Source organism: Alosa alosa, chromosome 9, assembly GCF_017589495.1.
Source record: "Alosa alosa isolate M-15738 ecotype Scorff River chromosome 9, AALO_Geno_1.1, whole genome shotgun sequence".
Taxonomy (NCBI): Eukaryota; Metazoa; Chordata; class Actinopteri; order Clupeiformes; family Clupeidae; genus Alosa; species Alosa alosa.
The window spans coordinates 23,704,953-23,725,820 of NC_063197.1; the positions used below are offsets into that span (position 1 = coordinate 23,704,953).

The 20,868-nt window shown below is 39.4% G+C and overlaps 4 protein-coding genes across 6 annotated transcripts; 3 read left to right on the forward strand and 1 right to left on the reverse strand.

Annotated features, from left to right (window-relative positions):
• Positions 1–429: 429 nt before the first annotated feature.
• On the forward strand, positions 430–2,039 carry ccl25b (chemokine (C-C motif) ligand 25b). Its single transcript, XM_048252839.1, has 5 exons — positions 430–434; positions 649–736; positions 994–1,111; positions 1,372–1,500; positions 1,600–2,039. Exons 2-4 carry the CDS (start codon positions 673–675, stop codon positions 1,493–1,495), a joined length of 306 nt encoding a protein of 101 aa, XP_048108796.1. The 5' UTR covers positions 430–434; positions 649–672; the 3' UTR covers positions 1,496–1,500; positions 1,600–2,039.
• A 984-nt stretch (positions 2,040–3,023) lies between these two features.
• Positions 3,024–8,769, reverse strand: LOC125300587 (serine/threonine-protein kinase NIM1). The gene is made up of 4 exons (XM_048252608.1): positions 8,736–8,769; positions 6,551–6,844; positions 5,813–6,081; positions 3,024–5,410 (listed from the first exon to the last, which is right to left on the reverse strand). Exons 1-4 carry the CDS (start codon positions 8,755–8,757, stop codon positions 4,664–4,666), a joined length of 1,332 nt encoding a protein of 443 aa, XP_048108565.1. The 5' UTR covers positions 8,758–8,769; the 3' UTR covers positions 3,024–4,663.
• ccl44 (chemokine (C-C motif) ligand 44) lies at positions 8,128–18,972 on the forward strand. 2 transcript variants are annotated; one of them, XM_048252612.1, is made up of 4 exons: positions 8,128–8,168; positions 17,604–17,733; positions 18,051–18,198; positions 18,520–18,972. In XM_048252612.1, exons 1-4 carry the CDS (start codon positions 8,141–8,143, stop codon positions 18,526–18,528), a joined length of 315 nt encoding a protein of 104 aa, XP_048108569.1. In that variant the 5' UTR covers positions 8,128–8,140; the 3' UTR covers positions 18,529–18,972. The 2 variants fall into 2 exon arrangements, with proteins under 2 accessions (XP_048108569.1, XP_048108568.1); XM_048252611.1 differs by lacking the exon at positions 8,128–8,168 and adding an exon at positions 16,761–16,865.
• On the forward strand, positions 10,038–11,255 carry pole4 (polymerase (DNA-directed), epsilon 4, accessory subunit). Of its 2 annotated transcripts, none has more exons than XM_048252610.1 (4): positions 10,038–10,405; positions 10,630–10,714; positions 10,806–10,870; positions 11,014–11,255. In XM_048252610.1, the coding sequence occupies exons 1-3, from the start codon at positions 10,166–10,168 to the stop codon at positions 10,826–10,828; spliced, it is 348 nt and encodes a 115-aa protein (XP_048108567.1). In that variant the 5' UTR covers positions 10,038–10,165; the 3' UTR covers positions 10,829–10,870; positions 11,014–11,255. The 2 variants fall into 2 exon arrangements, with proteins under 2 accessions (XP_048108567.1, XP_048108566.1); XM_048252609.1 differs by having other exon boundaries at positions 10,044–10,405; positions 10,829–10,870.
• Positions 18,973–20,868: the final 1,896 nt, after the last annotated feature.

Consider the following 20,868-nt stretch of genomic DNA (forward strand, 5'->3'; position numbering starts at 1 on the left):
AATGTAATCCCAGCAATGTTACAAATTTACAACTTCAACGTTAAGGTTAAAAATCCATTCCAAACCCATTCTTTACAGATTGAGGGTATTTGGATTTTGATACTGATCTGATTGCAACTGACAACATACATGAACTTTGAGAAAATAAGGACTTCTACACTGCTTAGATTTCAGGTTGTGAAACCAAATCTTTTGATCTTTTCCATGTGGCTTTTTTTTTGCATTTGTTTTTCTAAACGAATGGACCGTGGTATCAGTCATTCATGCGGTTGATCCTGAAATCTGAGAGGGAACAGCAGGAGGCGTGGAAGAACAAGTCTAGAGGGTGGGTAATAGGTAATGGTGTGTAAACATCTACTATAAAAAGACAAGAGGAAGATTAGTGTCAGTAAAGGAGCAGAAAACACCAAAGCAGCAGCCATCCACTGGTTATTGTAAGTTGTAAGCTTGTTAGCTTGAAGCTGTATGTATGTGTATGCATAAATATCAACCTCTAATAAGATATTTGTTTTTAGACTGGATGCTGCATCTGCATAAAAATACTTGACATAATTTTTTGATGTATGGTCTGCACTGAAAAGAATTGCACAACAACTTCCTCTCTGGATTGTGACAGATGGCCAGTAAAAGATGACTAATGTTTTGCAGGTTGTTACCTCCAGGGATTCAGCCATGCAGTTCTCTATTCTGTTCTTTGTGCTGATATTGGCGTGCATGTGCCCAAGCCTGGCTCAAGGTAAGTGTCTTGTGTGGGTCTCTGCTGATGGTCTGTCGGACCAACTTAACAAATCCTGAATGGCCGAATGGTGTCAAGGTGGTAAAGTGCATGCACTGTGTTCAATATAGTTAGAGAAAATATCCTCATTTACTCATCCCCTTGTCATGTTCTGCTGTCATTATTTGTGTGATGTGTATCAGCAGTATCAGCAAACTTTACCATCACTGATAGCAACAATTACAATATGAAATGGACTTTTCTTTCTTTTTGTATAGGTTCCTATGAGAACTGCTGCCTGAAATATGTTACTGGTGTCAAAAAGTCGACCAAAAGAAGGGTTGAGAAGTATAGGGTTCAGGAAACAGATGGAGGATGTAACATTCCAGCTGTGGTGTGAGTGCTTGAAATGTGTTTATACAAAATGTTCCAATATTGCTACAAAATAAACACAATCACACATCTTAACATGCAACACAAATACACACACACAAATTCACTTGTACAATTGTACAAGTGAATCTGTATACACACATACACAGACACAAATACACACACACACACACACACACACACACACACACACACACACGGTGTGGAAAAGATATGCCATTTTCTGTACTAAAACTTCATCTGTATTGTTTTTCATACTGAAGATTCACTCTAAAGAACAAAAAGTCTTTCTGTGCAAATCCTGAACAAACTTGGGTGAAACAACTGATCACTGAAGTTAAAGACAGGAAAAATAAAAAGATGAAAAACACGCAGAGCAAGATGTAACTGAGGTACTTATTTCTCTTTACATGACTTTATTGTTTCAACTGATATTAAATAAATGAGGAAATATAACTAAATTCCTATATTATTGTTTCTTCTTTTGTCAGACCCCATAGCGGAGCTTGATTTGGCAGTCTACTGAAGGCCGAATCTTTCTAGACGATCGGTACTAGAGTGTTATCACCCAGGGATTTGTCAAGATAAAATTCAATCCCAAAATCTGCATTACTGTGAAATTCTGCTTATGTTGATATATGGCTTGTCACAATCAGTTCAGTTTATCTGTTAGTGTAACCACATGCCCGAAGGTGTCACTGATTCATGGTAGGTTAAGTTTTCAGTGAATGTGTCAAATAAAAATAATAAAAAAAAATACATTTAATCCTGATGTAGCCTACTTTTAACACTGTTATCAAACTGTGAATATTTGAATGTTTTGAATGTGATCTTTCTGTCTAACTGAATAATTTTGATAAGAAAAAAGAACACAACAGTGGCCATATTTTTGTATTGTTTTGTATCTTTTCAATAAAAGAACAGAAATCTACAGGTGTATCCATATATCCATAGTGTTCTTCCTAATGAATTCAGAATGTGTGTGATCTAGTGTTCAGCGCTAGAAGTGATTATGCTCATAGCTTTCATGGTCCAAAGTAGTTTTGTGGTCAAAACATAAAACTGTTTTGTTTCTGCAGTCAGAAGGAATTTAAAAGTAGAGGATATTCCTCAGTATTTCTGTGCAATGAAGCCAGTTTCTTTGTTTTGTTCATTTTGTTTGCATTGTTTCAAACAAAAAAATAAAAAATAGGCATGGGAAAAAAAGTTTGATAAAGGTAAAATACATTGACATCTAGAAGCCATACTTTTCCACTGTATGCTTAGATGTGGACTATTTTATGCCCGTTAGGGAGCCAGAAAAAATGCATGTATAACTCACAAAGCTAATAAAACCTTAAAGCAAGATGCACATCCATCAACATAATTCATCCTTTGGCTGCCTTGACCATCAACACACTCGCTTCTACTAAAGAATTATGATCAGGGAGACAGAAACACTTACAAGTAGAAACATGTGTATGCTACTATGCTACTTTAGTTTATAATATTTATTACTTCCACTTAGTCATTTCATCTCTATAAGATGCCATGTCACTCACATGGCTCCCCTGAACTGTGTTTTCTCTTACCTTGTTCAATTCTTGAATTGTATTAATGTAATATATTGCTCTGACAGAATAACAAGAGAATGTGAGAGAGACTGGGAGCATGGGGAACAGACCAGCAAGTACAAGAGAGACCAGCATGCAAAGAGGAAATTTGTCACACCCTTTGGCAGTAACCTTGTGTGTCATACTGGCATGAGGTTGCATGCTTGATATATGATATGGTGTTTCATTACCAGCTATTTCTTAACATGCTCATTCTTGTTCAGTATTAGATTTATCCATTTATCCATATTTCATGATTATTTTGCAAGAGAGTTTTCTTAACTTTAATCATTTTTACATTCTGTTCATTCTTATTGTTACAATGTGTTGTATGTTTATTGTATATTGTTACGATGTGTATCATTTTATCCTTGCCAAGAACAGTTAATCTCAAAACATGACACGAACAACTTGCAGTTGATTTTGATTAAAAAAACTAAGCCATTTCAAAACAAAATACAGAGCCATTATAAGCATCTATTTAGACGTGTTTGAAGAATAACAATACCATTTATTAAAATATTATCTCAAGCCAGTTTCAGGGTATAAATACCTCTGAGTTCACTGAGAGTCCAATGAGTTTTTGTGTTTAATTTCCAAGAGAGTTGAATATTTCAGTGATATACAATGCTTTCACAAAATATAAACAGCTTCTGATGGATGAACAAGGTTTCAAGCTATGATTCAGCTTTGCAGAGGAATACATCTGCATACCAGGGTTTTATTACCTATAATCACAGTAGAGTGGTAAAAAAATAAAGACTCAATGATTTGGTATGATACAATTCTTTTCAAGAGTTGTCAAGATCCTCTTTTCAGACATGAAGCACATTGTGAAACTGTAGAAAGTTACTGCTGACATAGATTTTTTTTGGCAGAGATTTGTGACATCGTAAGTCATTCTATCATCTTGCATTCAACATTACGCGGGTTCTCACGTCTCAACAGGACTGGAATGGTGTTTCTCATACAGAAAAACTCCCGTGACTGTCAATCACCTGAAAACAGTGAAAGAAGTGCTAACCATTTAATAATATAAAAGAATTAGGGTAATAAAGTGCTGTAAATGCTTTACAGTGAGAAAATGATCAAGTTGTGATTAAACCTGAAACCCTGAAATTGAGATACAAATACAACTTCAAACAGATATACATGACATTTAATAGCCAAATTTGTTTTATACAAACTGATCTATGATAGAGCACCCAATAAACACTCAAAAAAGCAGTGATTGTAAAAAAAACATAAAAAATATAATAATTTTTTAAACATAGTAGTCCTCCCTGAGTAAAATTCTTTTAAAGAAACACAAAATAGGAGATACATATCTTGCTGCATGAGTAAACTTCTTCATTTTGCATAAGTAATACTGTTCTTAATGCAATGCACTGATTAAAGGGCATATTGCACTTTTAGAAGTAATATCTTGGTGTTTTGTTTCAGAATAGAGAATTTGCCCCCCTCCCCCTACACACACACCATACACACACTAAATATACCTTATATACACTATACTTTTAATTTCTACTTTTCATTTCTTCTTTAGAGTTGAGCTGGCTCTTGAGCCCAGGGAATTTCATTACTTATAATTCCTTTTATGAGTAACATGTAATAAACCACTTGAACTCGAACTTGAAATTTGTGATGTCAGGTTCCTTTAACTAGGATTTAAAAAAAGTTCTAAATCTTTAATCCTGCGTCAGCCTCTGTCCTATTTTTTCTCTATATTATTGTGTTAAATGCTTCAAATGTAAAGCACTTTGAGCTGCATTCTGTGTATGAAAAGTGCTATACAAATAAAGCTTATTACTACTATTATATTTTTATTGTTAGAAGACCTCTTCAAAACTCGAAAAGACAAAGTGAATGATAAATAATGGCCCTATCTGCATGTTTTCACAGGCAGATGCACTGTTTTTCTCCTGAAGTATGACAATATTGCAGTAGATCAAAGGACCAAGGCCTACAGGATAGCACAGACAGAAGATGGATTATGTTTCAGTGCCGAATCAACCCAAGAGTTTTTGGTTTGGAATTCCTCTGGATACAAAGACGTGTAGCCCACTGCTTCCACAGACCTCCTCTTCTGTATGCGGTGCATCAGGATGCGGTAGGTTCCTGTGATAGGGCTGTGAGAGTCCGCACAATTGTTCTGCAGGTGGGCCCCTGTGATGCCCAGATCACTCAATGCCGTTTTCACCTCCTTCTCCTCCACCGTCAGCGTGCCGGTTGTGTCCACCAGGTGCGCTGGGGTCAGATTGAGCATGGGATACGGCTTTGGGTACTCGATCCCGCTAAGCCATTTGCTGCTCATGATTTGGGAGATGGAGGAGCGGTCGTTGGGGACCTGCCGAAGCATCCCCTTGATGACCAGCTGACAGGGATCAGGCACGTGTGGCGGGATGACATAAGCGCCGTGTAAGATTATTCGTTTCAGTCGGCTCAGGTTGTCGGCGGCGAAGGGCGTGTTCGCCGTCACCATGAAGTACAGCAGGATGCCCAGGGCCCATATGTCCACGTATTGGCCGATGTAGCCTTTCTCCTTGAAGAGCTCCGGGGCTGCATATGGCGGCGAGCCACAGAACGTGGTCAGGGTCTCAGTGGGGCTGGTCACCGTGCTGAAGCCAAAGTCGCCCACTTTGATGCAGTAAGTCGTGGTGTAGAAAATGTTTTCTGCTTTCAAATCCCTGTGGACAATGTTGTTCTCATGCTGTGAACACAAAACATGAAAGTGCATAAAGGTTATCCACTGTAATCATACAACCTTTTACAAGTACATGTCACATGATTCAGACCTAGGTGGAAACATATACATCTTTACCAAGGCAGTACTTTTTTCTTTATGGGCCATGTAAGTAATTGTTGTGACCCGATTCTATCTATCTACACAGGTCTTCATATAGTGGGATATGGTTATTTCCTGTGATGATAAAAATGGTAAATATACATTACAGTAAATGATTAAATAATAATAATCATTTAAATGCATTTGATTGATTAGGATACTTTGAGCTATGGTATAAAAGTATCTGCCTTATGACTGAATATGTTACTGTCCATTAGCCAGATCTGACCACCAAAGCATAGTCATATTGAGGTGAGGACTGCTAACCATGTACTTGATGGCCGAAATGATCTGTGCAAACACCAGCTTGCTCTCCAGGTCCGGCAGGCGCCCCCTGCTGCTGATCCGTGAGTATAGATCCCCGCCACTTCCGTACTCCATAGCCAAATACAGGCGCTTGCTGGTCTCCAGCACCTCGTAGAGGCGCACAATGTTGGGGTGGGACAGCTTCTCCATGCACTGGATCTCCGAGGCAAACAGAGACTGTGTCTTCTTGTCCTGACGGCTCTTGTCAAGAATCTTGACGGCTACCCTTTCTGTATGGAGACGGGGGAAAGTGGAGGAGGGGGGTAGAGAGAGCACACTGGGGGGGTCAGTCACGGCAGCAGGACAGAAATAATTCGAAGCTTCCCACTAGTCTCATTTAAGTCTAAAAAATGTGTGCCCAAAATATCTGAATAAACCAGATACCCCCCACATATTTTCTGATTCCCCATGGGCATCCAAACTGTTCCTCAAAACAAATTAAAGAGAAAATATAACAGCATATTCCCAAGGGGGTCGTGAGGATTTGAGATGATTAGGAACTATTTATTCCAAAGGACCACCTCTTTGGTTTTGGCTACATTTGAAATGCTCAACTGTATCCTGTCAAAGACTTTACAGTTAAGTAAACCAAGAGAACACAATCTTTCAATAAAACTTCTCCATATGTACGCATGGTCAACTGTACTTGACTCAGTTTTTGTAACGATTGCACATAGTATGACTATTAATAGATCTTACCTTTTGTTAGGGCATGAATCCCTAGTTTGACATAGGAAAAATTCCCTGCTCCCACTTCCCCTCGGAGCTCATAGAAGGATATCCTTCGGCCCAGAATGAGGTCGTTCACCATTCTCTCATTGTGGGCCATGTCATAGATGACCCTCTCAATGGGCGTTTGCTTCATCCTCTGTTCTGCTGTGAGCGGTGGTGGCTTCTGGACTGGTGCGGGCTTGGGCTTGTTCTCGACCATCTCCTCCTTAGTCTTCTTCTTGCCTCGCTGCAGCATTGACCATGATTTCTTTGTCTTCAGACCTGGAGAAACAAAGCAAAGCCATTTGTTCACCAGACAAGTCATAAAATCAACAAATTTTGCCAGTCATTGATTGATTTTAGCATCACTCTGACATTATTCACTCACATATATTATCTTACCCCCAAGACATTCAAAGTTATGAATCATTATAAACAATAGTCCTTGTTCAGTATTGTGTAAATGGGCTAAGTTCAGTAACACCACACCTCTCCATTTGAATGAATCAAAGGAGAACAGATATACAAATGTATAGCAGCACAAATACTCTCTCCACTGATGTCTCATCAGCTTACGTCAACCCACAGACTCTTACAGACAGATACGTACAGACTAATATCCTGAACCGAAGGGAACAGAGTGTACACTGCTGTAACACAACACACAGTTGTGTGGTGGGATTAGGTCAAGAGAGGCTGGTGCAGGATGATGGGATGACAAGGCCACCAGTGGCCTTTATAGACATGACCAATGTTTCTCCACGAAGCCAGCAGGCACACACACCTTTGATGCACTGACTACATGCTTCCTCCTGAAATCTCTTTAGAGTTGCTTGTGTTGTTGCATCAGCAGTTACACTCCCACATTGAATCACTCAATGCAGTTCATTAACAGGTCAGAATTAAACTGTATATCTTGAAGCAGTGGTAAGGAATTTTGGTCAAAAACGACAAGCTATATGTAAATGCATGCATGCAGAAACCGGCAGCTGACACTGATCAAAGGCTTGCTATCATGCAAAAAATGTTTTTGACATTTTTTGAAGGGGCCCCCAACCCCAGCCACATAACTACATAAGGCAGTGCTTCTGTTCAGTTGTGTGCGGTCTCAGTTGTATCCTTTGAATGCAGTATGAGTGGAGGTATGACATTGAAAATCCATATTGCTCTCTATAGAATCTGAAGTATAATTCAACTGAAAAACAAAACAAAAATATATGTAAAAAAGGTAATGTATGCAATGGATACCACTGTAAACAGAGGTGCGCTGGATTTTAAACTCAAGAAAAAAAACAGAGCATTGATGCAAAACAGAATTCAGGAAAATAATTGTTTTCAATCATTTTGATTATGTTGTTTTTATAAGTCATAACTGACACTATATTTCTTACTATTAAAGCAAGCGAAAACATAAAGCTCCACACACTCCATTTTTACTTTTGTTTGAGTAAATGGGCGAATAATTTCCGGTGGTAGGTCAGGACATCGGGACTGATAGGGTTACACAAGAGTTCAGGTCAAGATAAGACACAGAGAAGGAAATCCTTTGTACTCCATTCAGTGGGAGAAGATTCATTCATGACCTTAAAGTGCCTGTTCATTCATGGTGAGGTTAATTTCATTTTTGCAATATGGCTACAAGTCAGGATCACTTGACATACAAACACATGAATACATTCAAACACAGACATTTATGCACATTTAGGATAGGTAGCCATTCACTATCTGTTAACTGTAATATGATAGCATATTATAAAACTGTAATGCAAGTGTGGTGTATAGTGTATGTGATGATTAGTGTATGAGTATGTTGTGTAGCCGATTTGGCATTATGATGTGTGATATTGAGCTTGTGGTCAGCCTTTTAAAGGACTAAATTCTGTAATGAGTAGCATACTATATTATTTTTAATCAGATTTTACATCAAATACTACCTTAGAAAAGCCTCAAATATATAATAGTCTAATCAAAAAACTTCAGAGGAAATTCACATTCAGTAAGGACCACAGCATTTACACCTGTCCATCAGACATGATGCTATAGGCCTACACACAACAAGCTACCAACAATGATCCATTTCTTCAAATTCCTCATCAACAAAATGTTCTACATGATCTTGTCCTCTAAACTTCAAAACAGCTAAAAATAAAGAGGAATGTCTGAGGATAGTTACCTGGCGGCTGCGGGTCTTTCATCCTCTGCTTGAGGCAGTTGGTGTGGACTGAGGACTGTCTTAGCCTGAGAGCTCTCAAGATCACCGCTGATTAATCCAATTAGACACACTTATTAATATCCACGGCCCCACTTTGCAATAAGGCCATGGAGGTGCTGCTAAAGCTCTAACAAGCTTGTGCCATGTCACAGAGGGTATATTTAGCGACAGTGATTTAGTTCATTCCATTTAAAATCCACCTCCTGTCTGACAATATTTGTTGCGAGCTTTATCATATATTATAAGCAAGCTAAAATCATGTTTTATTGTAGATTTCATTATAGGCTACCATTTTCCATGCCATTTAGGCCTACAAATGAGCAAAATTTATATAATATATTTAGTTGTTGTTTTTTTTTTTTTCATAGTAGCCTATTGGAGTTTCTGACAAGTCACATGCGGACAGTGAAACAGCATCTGAGGAAATCCATGTTTAGATGGCGAAGATGTGCAAAAGTTCAACAGCTGTAATCTGACACACACACACACACACACACACATACACACACAGCCTTAAAGAACCAGTCTATTACATTTTTGGTATGGTGCTTTACATTATTCCAGAGCATTTCATGCATTGGTTCTTAGGTGTGTAAACTTGTAAGCTTTTGTAGTGTAAAGTGTAAGGAAATTACAAAAAACGAAAAGAAAACTATATAAAATACACAAAAATAATGGGTATGCCTAGGCCTAGCAGCCTACTTCCAAAACTCCAAAGCTGCTTGCCGTCAGATTTGGTTCCGAGGGAACAAGTTCAGTGTATCAACAACACTCAATAACAGTTTATGTGATGTGTTAATCAATTAAATTCCCAACAATTTCACAACAGCTAGTTCTGGAGTAGGCCATTCAACTAGCCCGCTTGCTTACGACGAGACTCAGGCTGCGCAGTTGGCACCCGCTTCCTTATTTGGGTTTTGGGTTGCCAGGTTTTAGCCTATGACAAAACGGTTGAAATTGAAACCAAGTGATCGTGTATGTGTAGGGTGTATTTCATACACAATCTGGCAACCTGAATGGATCAATGATTTTAAAATTAAGTTTGATGGCCATGCAAATTACGGGAGTTTTCCGGGAGAAATAACAAAACGTGAGGGTGCTGGGAGATGACCTTGAAATACGGGAGAAACCCGGGAAAAACGGGAGTGTTGACAGGTATGCCTTACATTTAATTGCATCCTCGCGCAACCCTTGCCTTGTCACATATTGATAGCCTACATTAGTTTAGCCACACCTCCTTCGTGTTCAAAGAGGTTGGCGGTGGAATGGAAACAGAGCGACGTACGATTCACGACTACTATTTACGCCATTTACGTTCCCATCTCTCATGTTTGAAATAGGACTTTACGACTGAAATGCGTCTGTCATCATCACATTTTTAGTCGTGTAGAATGGCGGCAACTCTTGGACCTGCACAGGGTGCAGACTCTGACCTAGACCGAAATGTCATTGAAGACGAACCTCGGGGGACAGATGGAGACGAAGAAAATTCACAGCAAACGGGTGCTACAAACGCTCCTCAGAGCCGCTTGGCGAAATTACCTTTGGCTCGGATAAAGGCTCTCATGAAAGCTGACCCGGACGTCACGCTGGCTAGTCAAGAGTCTGTTTTCATCATTGCGAAGGCTACAGTACGTAGGCTAAGCTAGTTAGTTAGGCTACCTAGCTTGCTAGTCGGATAACTAATCATTAACATTAATAATCAGCCATGCTAATGAATAAGTCACAGTGGAAACTTGTTGCCTGCCGAAAACCGGCATCGATCTTTGTGTCAGTCTGACACATAAATAAGACTACTATCTGTGTTGGAGGCATGGTGTGTTTAAACTGGAATTGCCCTTCTCATTCTTAACAGGAATTGTTTGTGGAAATGATTGCTAAAGATGCACTGGTGTATGCACAGCAGGGGAAACGGAAAACACTGCAAAGGAAAGACCTAGGTGAGATCATCTAAGCCCAACATATTTATATTAAAATCGGATTCAGTTTGGGTATGCCAACAGAAATCTAAATATTTTCCTTTGATCTTAGTTTACTTTGCTTTAACTCTATAGATAATGCCATTGAAGCAATTGATGAGTTTGCGTTTCTTGAAGGTACGTTAAAACCTGAACTCACCACGAAGTGTACAAATGAATGATTTGCACTGATATCCACAGCTAAGAAAAGAGCATGCAGTAGTAGGCAGTCAGCCAATCCATCATTACTTAGCAGTTGTCTCTCTTTTCGTTGCCTTTAGGTACCTTGGATTGATATTTGCAGATGGAGAGCAAAAGTACAGTGAAAACTGGATATAGACCTAGCCTACATTGTGTTTATCTAATGGACTGGGAAGGATAATCCAGGATAATAGGACTGTTGTGGCCAAAATCATCGACAAGTGTTGGAAGTCACACTTTTCTTTGTGGGTGTAAGTGTCTTGTACATATTATGAAACAGCCTGATAAGTTTTTTGAAAATAAACTTTTTTTACAAAATAAATGTATATCTTTGCACTCCCTTTTCTTATGTAACTGATCTTCAGTTCTAGCCTGGCCTCGCACCCACCCCCCACTCATTTCTATTTCACTGAGATACTAGTCTGGCTCCTCTCGATGTGTTTATGTTTCCCTCAGCCATCAGGATGGTGAGACAATCGGCGACGAGAGGGGATGACCTTAGTTTCGAAATCGAAAGTGGCTGTAGTAGTGTAAATTTACAGCAAAGGTAAATATTGTTTCCTGATTGCTGATGCAGTTCATCATCAGGTTGTAAGGGTTAGGCGAAGTAGGAAGTAATGTTAGAAATCCGTGATGAATATGATTAGATTAAGCTGGACCAATTATTTCAAAGTTAATGCAAAGTCTGCTCATTACGATACTAAGGTTGGAAACATTTCTCAATTGAGTACCCATACTCTCTTCATGAAGTGAATTAGGCTAGGGTCACACTACCATAACAAATCCGACTTTTTCACTTGATGTGACCCATATCTGGTGTTGTCAAGCAGTGCGAAATCTGACTTTCAATTCTGATTTGTGCCACTTCCATATGTGGTCTGAATCTGACACAGGTCTGATTTTTTTGCAATGCGACATGCAGTCTGAATGGGCTCTGTGCACTAGCTTACTGAAGTCGGCAAACCAGTTTCCTGTTTGTTGACATCGCTGTGAACAAGCAACTGTAGAGGAATGCTTCAGTTGTACCAAAACGTGCTCACCGAAAATCCTTTCCTCCTTGCTTTGTACAGCCACTGCACGTAGGCTGGCGTTTTTAGGACAAAGGTGAGCTAAAATCGCTTTTATGACTTGAAGCCGAGCAGAGTGGCAAAGCAGTGCTCCTTAGAGCCGCTCACGGACATTAAGGCTGCATTACATTGTATTTCTTTCGTTTTGGTACAACTAAAGCATTCATCTTCAGGTGCTTGTTGTAAGCTAGTACACAGAGCCCATAGTTATATATCAGAATTCATGCGACTTACGTTCTTGATTGACATTAGTAAGCGTTTTGCACTGGCATAATTCCAAACATTTCATTGGAGCACCAGAAGTTGGAGCACGCTCTCTGATGTGAGTTATAGCATCACTTGGTGAAAATGGAAAAAGACAGCTATGAATGTAGTCAGTCAGTCAGTCTAAGCTGTGTGCTGTGTGTGTGTATTTGTTTGTGGTTGTTTTGCTCATGCGAGTCAGTTCAGGACTCATACTGGGGAAGGATATTGGCCACATTTAATAAAAACAATGTGAACAGCCACACAAAAATCAGAATGGAGTAATAAGACTTGTGGTTTGACCCTAGCCTAAGTCTGTTGAAACCAGGCTAGTTTAGTTACACTTAGTTATAGCAACTGCTTGCTTCAGCTCAGTGAATTACACCCAAAATGAGCTGCGCTGATAACTGCATGCTTTGCTAGTACAACTGATTGCACTCGATTTGGTATTGTGGTCTTCAGTCTGAAGCAGAGTCTAGAACAGTTATTGATTGTTCACTGCCTGTGATGGCCTAATATTTAGGTCTGTGGTCTACTGTGTTGACCTTTTGTATATTGGGTCAACATATGAGTACCAGTGGTGATCATGATGAGATCGACTTGGTTACGGCTCCTACACACAGCTGCATGCGTTGCGTTGCTGGAGACGCATCCCATTCACTTTACATGGGCTCACGTCATCCGTTGCCGAACTGAATTGTGGGTCCGTTGCGTCGCGTTTCTCCCGCCGCTCGCGTTGAGAAGTTCAGCTGTTGTTGCACCGACAGACGGCACCGGCCAATCAAGCCAATCGACTGACAGCACCAACCAAATCAAATTACGGTTATACTTCAAGTCATTTGCATAGCTACCGTCGGGAACACCCACTGGCATGCGTTGATGGAACGCAACTGTGTGTAGAAGCCGTTAGATCAAATTTAAAGTTTCTATCAGATTTGCAAACCATACCCAACTTAGCTGGGTAAGATAGTGAAGATCACCTATTGCAATTCCCATCAGGAATAGGAGCATTATACAGCAGTGTTATGTTGTGTTTTCAACACCATGCCTTCTTTAGAATTTGAGTGATTTGAGGAAGGCATGTGAGTAAGAAGTTCAGAATAATAATTGACTCTGAGCATTATGGGGATCAGTTATCATCAGTTTGGCACAACTGAATGGGAAGAGTGCATATTAATGTAATAATATCCTCGCCCAGTGGTTCCCAACGGGTGTGCTGAGGAACACGATGCGTTTTTGTACAGGAGTATAAAATAGGTTGTAGGAGCATTTTATGAATGAAATATGCAGTAGGAGCATTAACACGTCAATGACGATTTTTTGATTAAAAATAATTTTAGGCAGAAATGTGCAACTTTTATTATACAGATAAAATTTAGGCGACCATTCTCAGTTTGATTTCATGTGAAGCTGAGTTGCGTCTCACAACTCCTTCTAGGCAAGCTTGTCATAATAGTTTACGGTTAGGAAATGTTACATTACATAATACATTATATGGTATTCAAACATTTTAAACAAAGCACTGTAATCCCACTCAAGATGCAAATTACAGAATGGTCATATGTATTTCAGAGTATTACATTTGTAATCCATTTTTGGGCGTGGAAGCATGTCTTGCTTAAATGTCAGGTGGTTGCAACCTTGGCCTATTTAATTTGGTTCTGTATGTATGCTTCGCAGAATACTTTATGATCTTTTATGTTAAAAGTTATTTTGTTTGTAGGGTTAGGGAAGGTAGAAGAACATAGCAAATTCTTGAACGGTTAGGAAATGTTGCAAGTTCTAGATTTGGCAACTGTTTTTACCTGCCTGCTATAGCACCAAAAAATCATGTCTACAGACCAATCTGAGGAGTGAGAACTCTCACAACTTTGGCAGCACCGCACCCTTTCCCTTGTCGAGCAACAAAATAAAATCCCCTCTTCCAATCTGAATAAATAATACTTCTTTTGTGCTCTGCTCATGAACACTTGTATGGAAAAATATGGGCATATGAGTGCCTATAATAATGTGTCAGACATTCATCAATGTGCAATGTGCCTGGGTGCTTTGGTTTGACCTCAGGTGTTCCTTAGCCCCAAAAAGATTGAGAAGCTCCATATGTAAGGCCTATTTGTTTTGAAGAAGGGAAATTGTGTGAGCAGCACAAATGATCATACATTATATGGTATTCAAACATTTTAAACAAAGCACTGTAATCCCACTCAAGATGCAAATTACAGAATGGTCATATGTATTTCAGAGTATTACATTTGTAATCCATTTTTGGGCCGTGGAAGCATGTCTTGCTTAAATGTCAGGTGGTTGCAACCTTGGCCTATTTAATTTGGTTCTGTATGTATGCTTCGCAGAATACTTTATGATCTTTTATGTTAAAAGTTATTTTGTTTGTAGGGTTAGGGAAGGTAGAAGAACATAGCAAATTCTTGAACACTGTCATGACATGATATTAGTGGATGGTTGTCGAAAGGAAACATCTTGTACACTCCAGGGTGAAGACTAAAGGGGAATCTCCTTTTTGTTTTCCCAAATATCTATTAGTTTGTGTCCAGGCTGTAAGCCTGACGATTCCATTCACTGTGCTAACTGTGGACACATGGTGCACTGGGGAGGAAAAAGCCAAGCTGCCCATCTAATTCAGAAAAGCATATCAAGTGCTTTACTGAAGATTAGAATAAACCCTGTCCAGAGCAGAGGAAAACTTAGAAGCAGAACATGCCACACAGGTGGACCCCAAATATGGACAATGTCCCACAAAGGAAATGAACTCAGGCCTGAAATGTGAAAGGTATTCAGTCAAGGTATTTCTGGAAACATAACTACAAAACAAACATTTTGTGCCAGCAAAGGGGCATAGTTACAGCGCTCCTAAATGGCTTAGCCTTTTTATAGTGCTTGTGAACATTAATTTGCTTATTATAAAGCCTTTTTAAATTCCCGAAGACAAAACATTGTTTATTTGGCAATGGAGTTTTAGTGCCATTTGTGCTTGCCCTCATTACTTCTCTCTCGTTCCCTCATGATATTATTCACAGCCCATTAATCTCCACGCACAAGCACAACTTACACATTTTCTCACTGTTTCCATTGCCATCTTTGTCATAGAGAATTATTTACAATGAACACCCACATACTTGTAACAATTAACAGTTGATTGATGTGCTAGATAAGTACAATAATATAAGAATCAACTGTTACAACTTTATACACAGTACTGAGCATATGCAAGATACCTGTTTATCCTCCTTTGTGGCATTTTCAGAGACAACTGTTGATTAATTATGAATATTGCTCTGGGAGTCTGGACTTGTTTCTGGAGCCTGTTTCTTCCCACTGAGTCTCTGTCCTTGCAAGGACACAGTAGAAGATAGGTGCAGGAGTAGTTTTCATTCAGTGGTAGTGGGCATACTTATGACTGTAACTTTTCAGTGAGCTTACAATCGTCAAAAAGATATGCAGGATATGTACTTGGCCTGTGAGCACATTTGAAGTCATGGGGATGGTATGTTTTTGCAGCTGAAAAGTTCCATCCTGATTTTTTAGAGATGAATTCCATACCCCCCACCCCGCCCTGCCAAAACATAGACTACATATTTTCAATTTCACGACTTCAGGTATGTAAAAAAATCAGTAAGGGATCACAGTACACCATAACTGCTGCATAATGTAAATATTGTAAGTCTGAATGGAAATGTCAGTGTCACAATGTTAATTGCTATCACAATGTGTAAACATCATTCACTTTATCAGGTGAGCAAGGTTTCCTGCTTTGTATACACCTTTTCATAGGTCACGAAAGACCTTGACAAATAGAGCGATTTCATTTCATTATACACTTCAGTGATGCATAAAGTACAACTGATTAAGAACAAATTTTGAATAACCACATAAAAGGGCCTGAAAGAAAACCATAAATATCCTTGTTAAGTTTGTTGTTTTGGTGCCCAGAGAGGAAGCTGAAAGCCAAGGTACCTTGTGGTGATCTCACCCACTGTTTGATGATGAGAGTCAACTGTTTTGGCATTATGTAATGCCTACATAAGGTATTGGCTCTCAGGTTTTAAGTTTCTAACCATCTGACCACAAATATTATGGAGTGTTTTGCAGCTGAGGAGCTTGTTAAGAGTTCCTGTGAATTCTGGAGTGTATTTTTAGTTCAGGCCCTCTGGTACATGGTCCCTTTCCTTTGTAAGAAGATGGGGGGAAATCAGGTCTTGCAGTGTTTATATTACACTTTTTATGGTCTGCTGAAAATCTTCCAGAGGTGTGGAATACAACGAAGACACAGGAATCACATAAGACTGAGAGGGCTGGAGAGGAGAGTGAAGGAGCATGTGGGTGTGTGTGTGTGTGTGTCTTTGTGTGTGTGTGTTTGAGAGAGAGAGAGAGAGAAAGAGTGAGGGTAAGAGAGTGTGCAAGATAGAGAGAGAGAGAAAAGGAGCGAGGGAGGGAGGGAGGGAGGGAGGGAGGAAAAAAGAGCAGGAGGGCGGGAGGGAGACAGGAGAAATAAAAGACAGAGCGCGAGAAACAGCACAGCGGATTAATTCCTCCCGGGCTCACCATGTATCTGCAGAGTGTGGCCGTGATTTGCCTTATTGCCGTTTTCCTCGGCTCCCTGGAAGGTAAGACAGCGTTGTCCTTCTGCGCTGCGAGCTCACGCCCCTGCTGCTGTGTGAGTTTGTCAGGTTAGTGTGATGGCGAAGTGAGGCTGCAGGAGGAGAGAGAGTGAGAGAGACAGATTGAGAGAGATGGAGAGAGGGACACAGGCCAACATGCTGCCAGCATGGACACTAGAGGGATGCAAACAGAAGAGTAGCACAGGGAAACATGATTCTCAAATGAGTGCTTGTTTAGATGCTTTAAATGCATGCTGCTATGCTTAATATTTCAGTGTTTCACCATGTAAAGGGAAATAAGCATTAGAATGCAAAGCTAGGTATTCAAGTCTCTGGAGAGGTCGTATTCAAAATGAAGTCTTTTCACAAACTGCATTCTAAAAGTGTAACCTGAAGCTTTGGAATTCTGCATGATGAAGTCTACCTGCTGCCTGTTCAAGAACTGTTATATGCATGCTTACAGTGGAGTAATCGGATTCCATGGACATTATGTGAATGAATAGAGGAGTGAGTGTTTGTGTGTGTCACTTAGGACCTGTTATCAATATCACTAACAATGTTGTAGGGAGTTCCAATTCAAATAAAACAAATGTGATATTTATAGAGGCAAATTAGCCCCACCAGAAATCCCGAGGAGGGTGTATAGAGAGTGAGATCAACTCTTAACACCTCAAACCGAGGTTCTTATGGGAAACTACACTGTTTTCTGCATGTGAGGGTATCCCTGTGTGTCTTTTTGAACAGGGAAGGGTGTCCAGATGCAGCGGGACGTTCAGTGCTGCATGCAGTACTCCGAAGGGAAAGTGCGGACCAAAGATGTGCTGAGGTTTGAGGAGCAGACAGAAGGCCCAGACTGCAGCATACAAGCAGTCATGCAAGTATTCCAAGCATCCAGGAGTGATCACCAGACATGGAAAATATTCCATTGAATGCCCCAAGGCATTGCTATCTATTTCAGATCTCGTTATTGAAAAAAAAAAAAAAATCTCTACTTGTTAATTGCATCCAGTGCCTCAAATAGTTTGCAAAGGAATGTTTTCTGCCCGTGTTTTATGGGGGAAACCTCTAAGTTACATAAATTCTTGAGGATACTGTGAACAGATGCCCTTTTGTTGCATTTCTCTTAATTAAAACGGAGTTTAAAGGATTGCATCAACTTTTGACGTGTTCCCTGCTGTGCAATGTGAACAGATTGTACACGAAGAGGGCAGTGAAGTGTGCTGACCCGAGGGACCGTAAAGTGCAGAGGTTACTCCGGAAACTGAGGCAGAGGCAGGCAGAGAAGGCGCACAGGACCATGTGGCTCCACCCGCACATCAATCTGCCCGTCATGGCTGAGGTAGGTGACATTTATGATCGCATCACATCACTCAGGCTGCTCAAGCATTCCAAACCCACATAGTCACTGGAAAGACTGAGATTTCATTTGATGTGTGTATGTTCATGTATGTGTGTATGTGTTTGTGTGTGTGTGTGCATTCATTTATAAATCAATTAGTTGCCAACACCTACTACTATATGAAGAGATGTCAATACAGATGTTGTCATAGGAACAATATTTGTAGTATGTTTCATGGCTCTGTTTCATATGAGAAAATGTGAAATGTGCTATATTACAAACATGTTTCCAATGAAACCTTTCATCCTTCTCTCCCTGTAGCCAAAATAACTGCCAACAATATGAACCATTCCTCAGAGCAGTCTTCTGACTCTGCAGACTGCATTGATCATTGCTAACTGCTTAGAGGTACAGTATGTAGATGCAGTGCTACCATTACCAAACACTTTGATATTTTGGAAGGGTTTTGATATGTAGTGGAATGTCTTTCAAACTGACTGTTGCTGACTATGCCAAAGTATGCCTCTGAAATATCTGTATCTGGAACTGGTCAATGAACGTTGGCAGTTACATGCTGAATCACAGAGTTAGGGAGGGGGACTTGTCCTTGTTTATATAACATATATGGCTGAGACATGACTGTTAAACACAAAAGATAATCATTTATATAAAAATGTAACCTTTTAAGTGTGCTGTGCTCTCATTTCCTGTTGTATGTATTGCTATATTTTATACTGTATCAAAAGTTATTCCTTGTGTCTGTGACGGAAATGTCAGTTGTCTTCATAATAAAAGTTTTTCTGTTCTTAATATCAGAAAATAATAACTGTTCCTGACTTCAGAAGTAATGCATTCCTGACACTAATGCATACAAAAATCACAGTTGAAAGGTATAGTTTGTAGTTGTGATTGGAAAAATTCTGCTATCATGTTTGGGATTCTGGGAAGTTTTTTGACCTAGTCTTTTAAGTTAAGTGAAATTGTCATGTCCACCACATGTTGTACTATATCCTCTATTCACGTACACATATGAGGTGACTGTAGCATGCACAGTGGGCCAGACATACGCATTTCACATGTATTGCACTTGCAAAGACAGCTGTTTTGACAGTGTTGTTGCATTCTTCCCTGTCTGCATTTGTGTTGAACAGGGCTTGGTTTCAATTTAATGGAATTGAGATCAAAGCATTGTCATCATCATCTGTCATGGCCTTGCAAGTCTGTGAAGCATGCAGAAAGTATTTGAAAAGTTGGTTTACTTAGGTAACTTAATATGCTGTAATTTAAGACATAGAAAGCACATGTAGTTGCAGTCTATGGCTTAAAGGGGGCTCTAATGTCCATGTGGTATGCAAGGAATGTGAATATCACAAATATCATATTAAACTTCACTTATGTAATAAACATTAGGCAATACATAAAACAACATTGATTAAAAACTATCAGTTCTTAATTTTTGACATTTATTTGTATACATATTTCATACACCCTTCTGACAAAAAATGTATTCCACTGCCACAACCAACTTTAACAGAAAAAGAAAAAGTTCTCACACAAAAATGAGAACAGCATGTGGTCCCAACAATACACTTCCAAAATATGTGAAATCCCCTTAACAATGTATGCATTTGTGCATGTGGTGTCTATTTTAGAACAGATAAGGTTGTAATTTAATATAGCAATTGTAATGCCAAATGTTTCTTAGTCCTGGTGGAATTTTGTGGCTCACATGTCGAGTATATCCTGGCCAAGAAACGTTTTAAAACCTGAAGTGAATGATGGCATCTTATACTTACAATGCAAAAGGAATTATGAAGAGAGAGGAATCCACATACCTCCCTCCGGATCGAGGGCACTTGTCTGAGTGCCCACATGGTGTGGATAGTCATGCGATTTAGAGATCCTCAACTCTTACAAGGTACCCCAGAGGATATGAACAACAGTGTAATACTTACATCAAACACAAATAGCATCAGAAAAGAAAGTCCTAAACATTTATCCAATGGTTGCACTACAAGCACTTGTGGACACTCAAATTAGTTGTGTCTACTTTAATTTTGTAAACATGGCATCAAAATGCCTTCATAGTCTGTCATTCAAGAAATCCAACAGTCAATAACCAAAAAAACTACTTTCACATCTAAGTTACATTCTATATTCTTGCTAAATCACCCTTTCAACTACAAACACAAGGGCAAAAAATGCCTTCACTAGGAGTTTTTCAAAATCCAACTCAGAATTGTACATTCACAAATGCTTTCAAGTTCAATCACATGCCCATGATTGGAACACAAAGCTATATCAGTGCTTAACAGTAAAATGTCCCAGGCAGAAATAAACATTGACTTACCAAAACATTCTGACTATAAAAAGGCAACAGTCCATTAACACATTTTAAAAAAGAACCATTTTTTTTTTAAAAGCACATCTATAATAGAATACTTGAAAGAAATTCTCCCTCCTAATGAGTTCTCTACTGGGACAGTTTGGCCTTTAAAAGCCAGACTCTGGCCTTAAGTAACAAGTCATATGCAGTAGATTACCACTACATAAAATTGCTCTGTTACTCTTTTAAGGGATTATTAAGCAAATGAGATTTACATTTGAAGTTAAACCTCAACCTGAACCAATCATTCTGGAACAACCAAAGTATGTGAAAGAAAGTGAACA

Bases quoted from the DNA above. Each gene is read 5' to 3' on its own strand.
- ccl25b (XM_048252839.1), top strand. From the start codon at position 673: ATGCAGTTCTCTATTCTGTTCTTTGTGCTGATATTGGCGTGCATGTGC. The intron at 737-993 runs GTAAGTGTCTTG...CTTTTTGTATAG, and splicing joins GTGCCCAAGCCTGGCTCAAG to GTTCCTATGAGAACTGCTGC. The intron at 1,112-1,371 runs GTGAGTGCTTGA...TTCATACTGAAG, and splicing joins TGTAACATTCCAGCTGTGGT to ATTCACTCTAAAGAACAAAA.
- LOC125300587 (XM_048252608.1), bottom strand. From the start codon at position 8,757: ATGAAAGACCCGCAGCCGCCAG. The intron at 6,845-8,735 runs GTAACTATCCTC...TTGTTTCTCCAG, and splicing joins GAAAGACCCGCAGCCGCCAG to GTCTGAAGACAAAGAAATCA. The intron at 6,082-6,550 runs GTAAGATCTATT...GTCTCCATACAG, and splicing joins GATTCATGCCCTAACAAAAG to AAAGGGTAGCCGTCAAGATT.
- pole4 (XM_048252609.1), top strand. From the start codon at position 10,166: ATGGCGGCAACTCTTGGACCTGCACAGGGTGCAGACTCTGACCTAGAC. The intron at 10,406-10,629 runs GTACGTAGGCTA...CATTCTTAACAG, and splicing joins TCATCATTGCGAAGGCTACA to GAATTGTTTGTGGAAATGAT. The intron at 10,715-10,828 runs GTGAGATCATCT...TTAACTCTATAG, and splicing joins ACTGCAAAGGAAAGACCTAG to ATAATGCCATTGAAGCAATT.
- ccl44 (XM_048252611.1), top strand. From the start codon at position 16,805: ATGTATCTGCAGAGTGTGGCCGTGATTTGCCTTATTGCCGTTTTCCTC. The intron at 16,866-17,603 runs GTAAGACAGCGT...CTTTTTGAACAG, and splicing joins TTTCCTCGGCTCCCTGGAAG to GGAAGGGTGTCCAGATGCAG. The intron at 17,734-18,050 runs GCAAGTATTCCA...CAATGTGAACAG, and splicing joins TGCAGCATACAAGCAGTCAT to ATTGTACACGAAGAGGGCAG.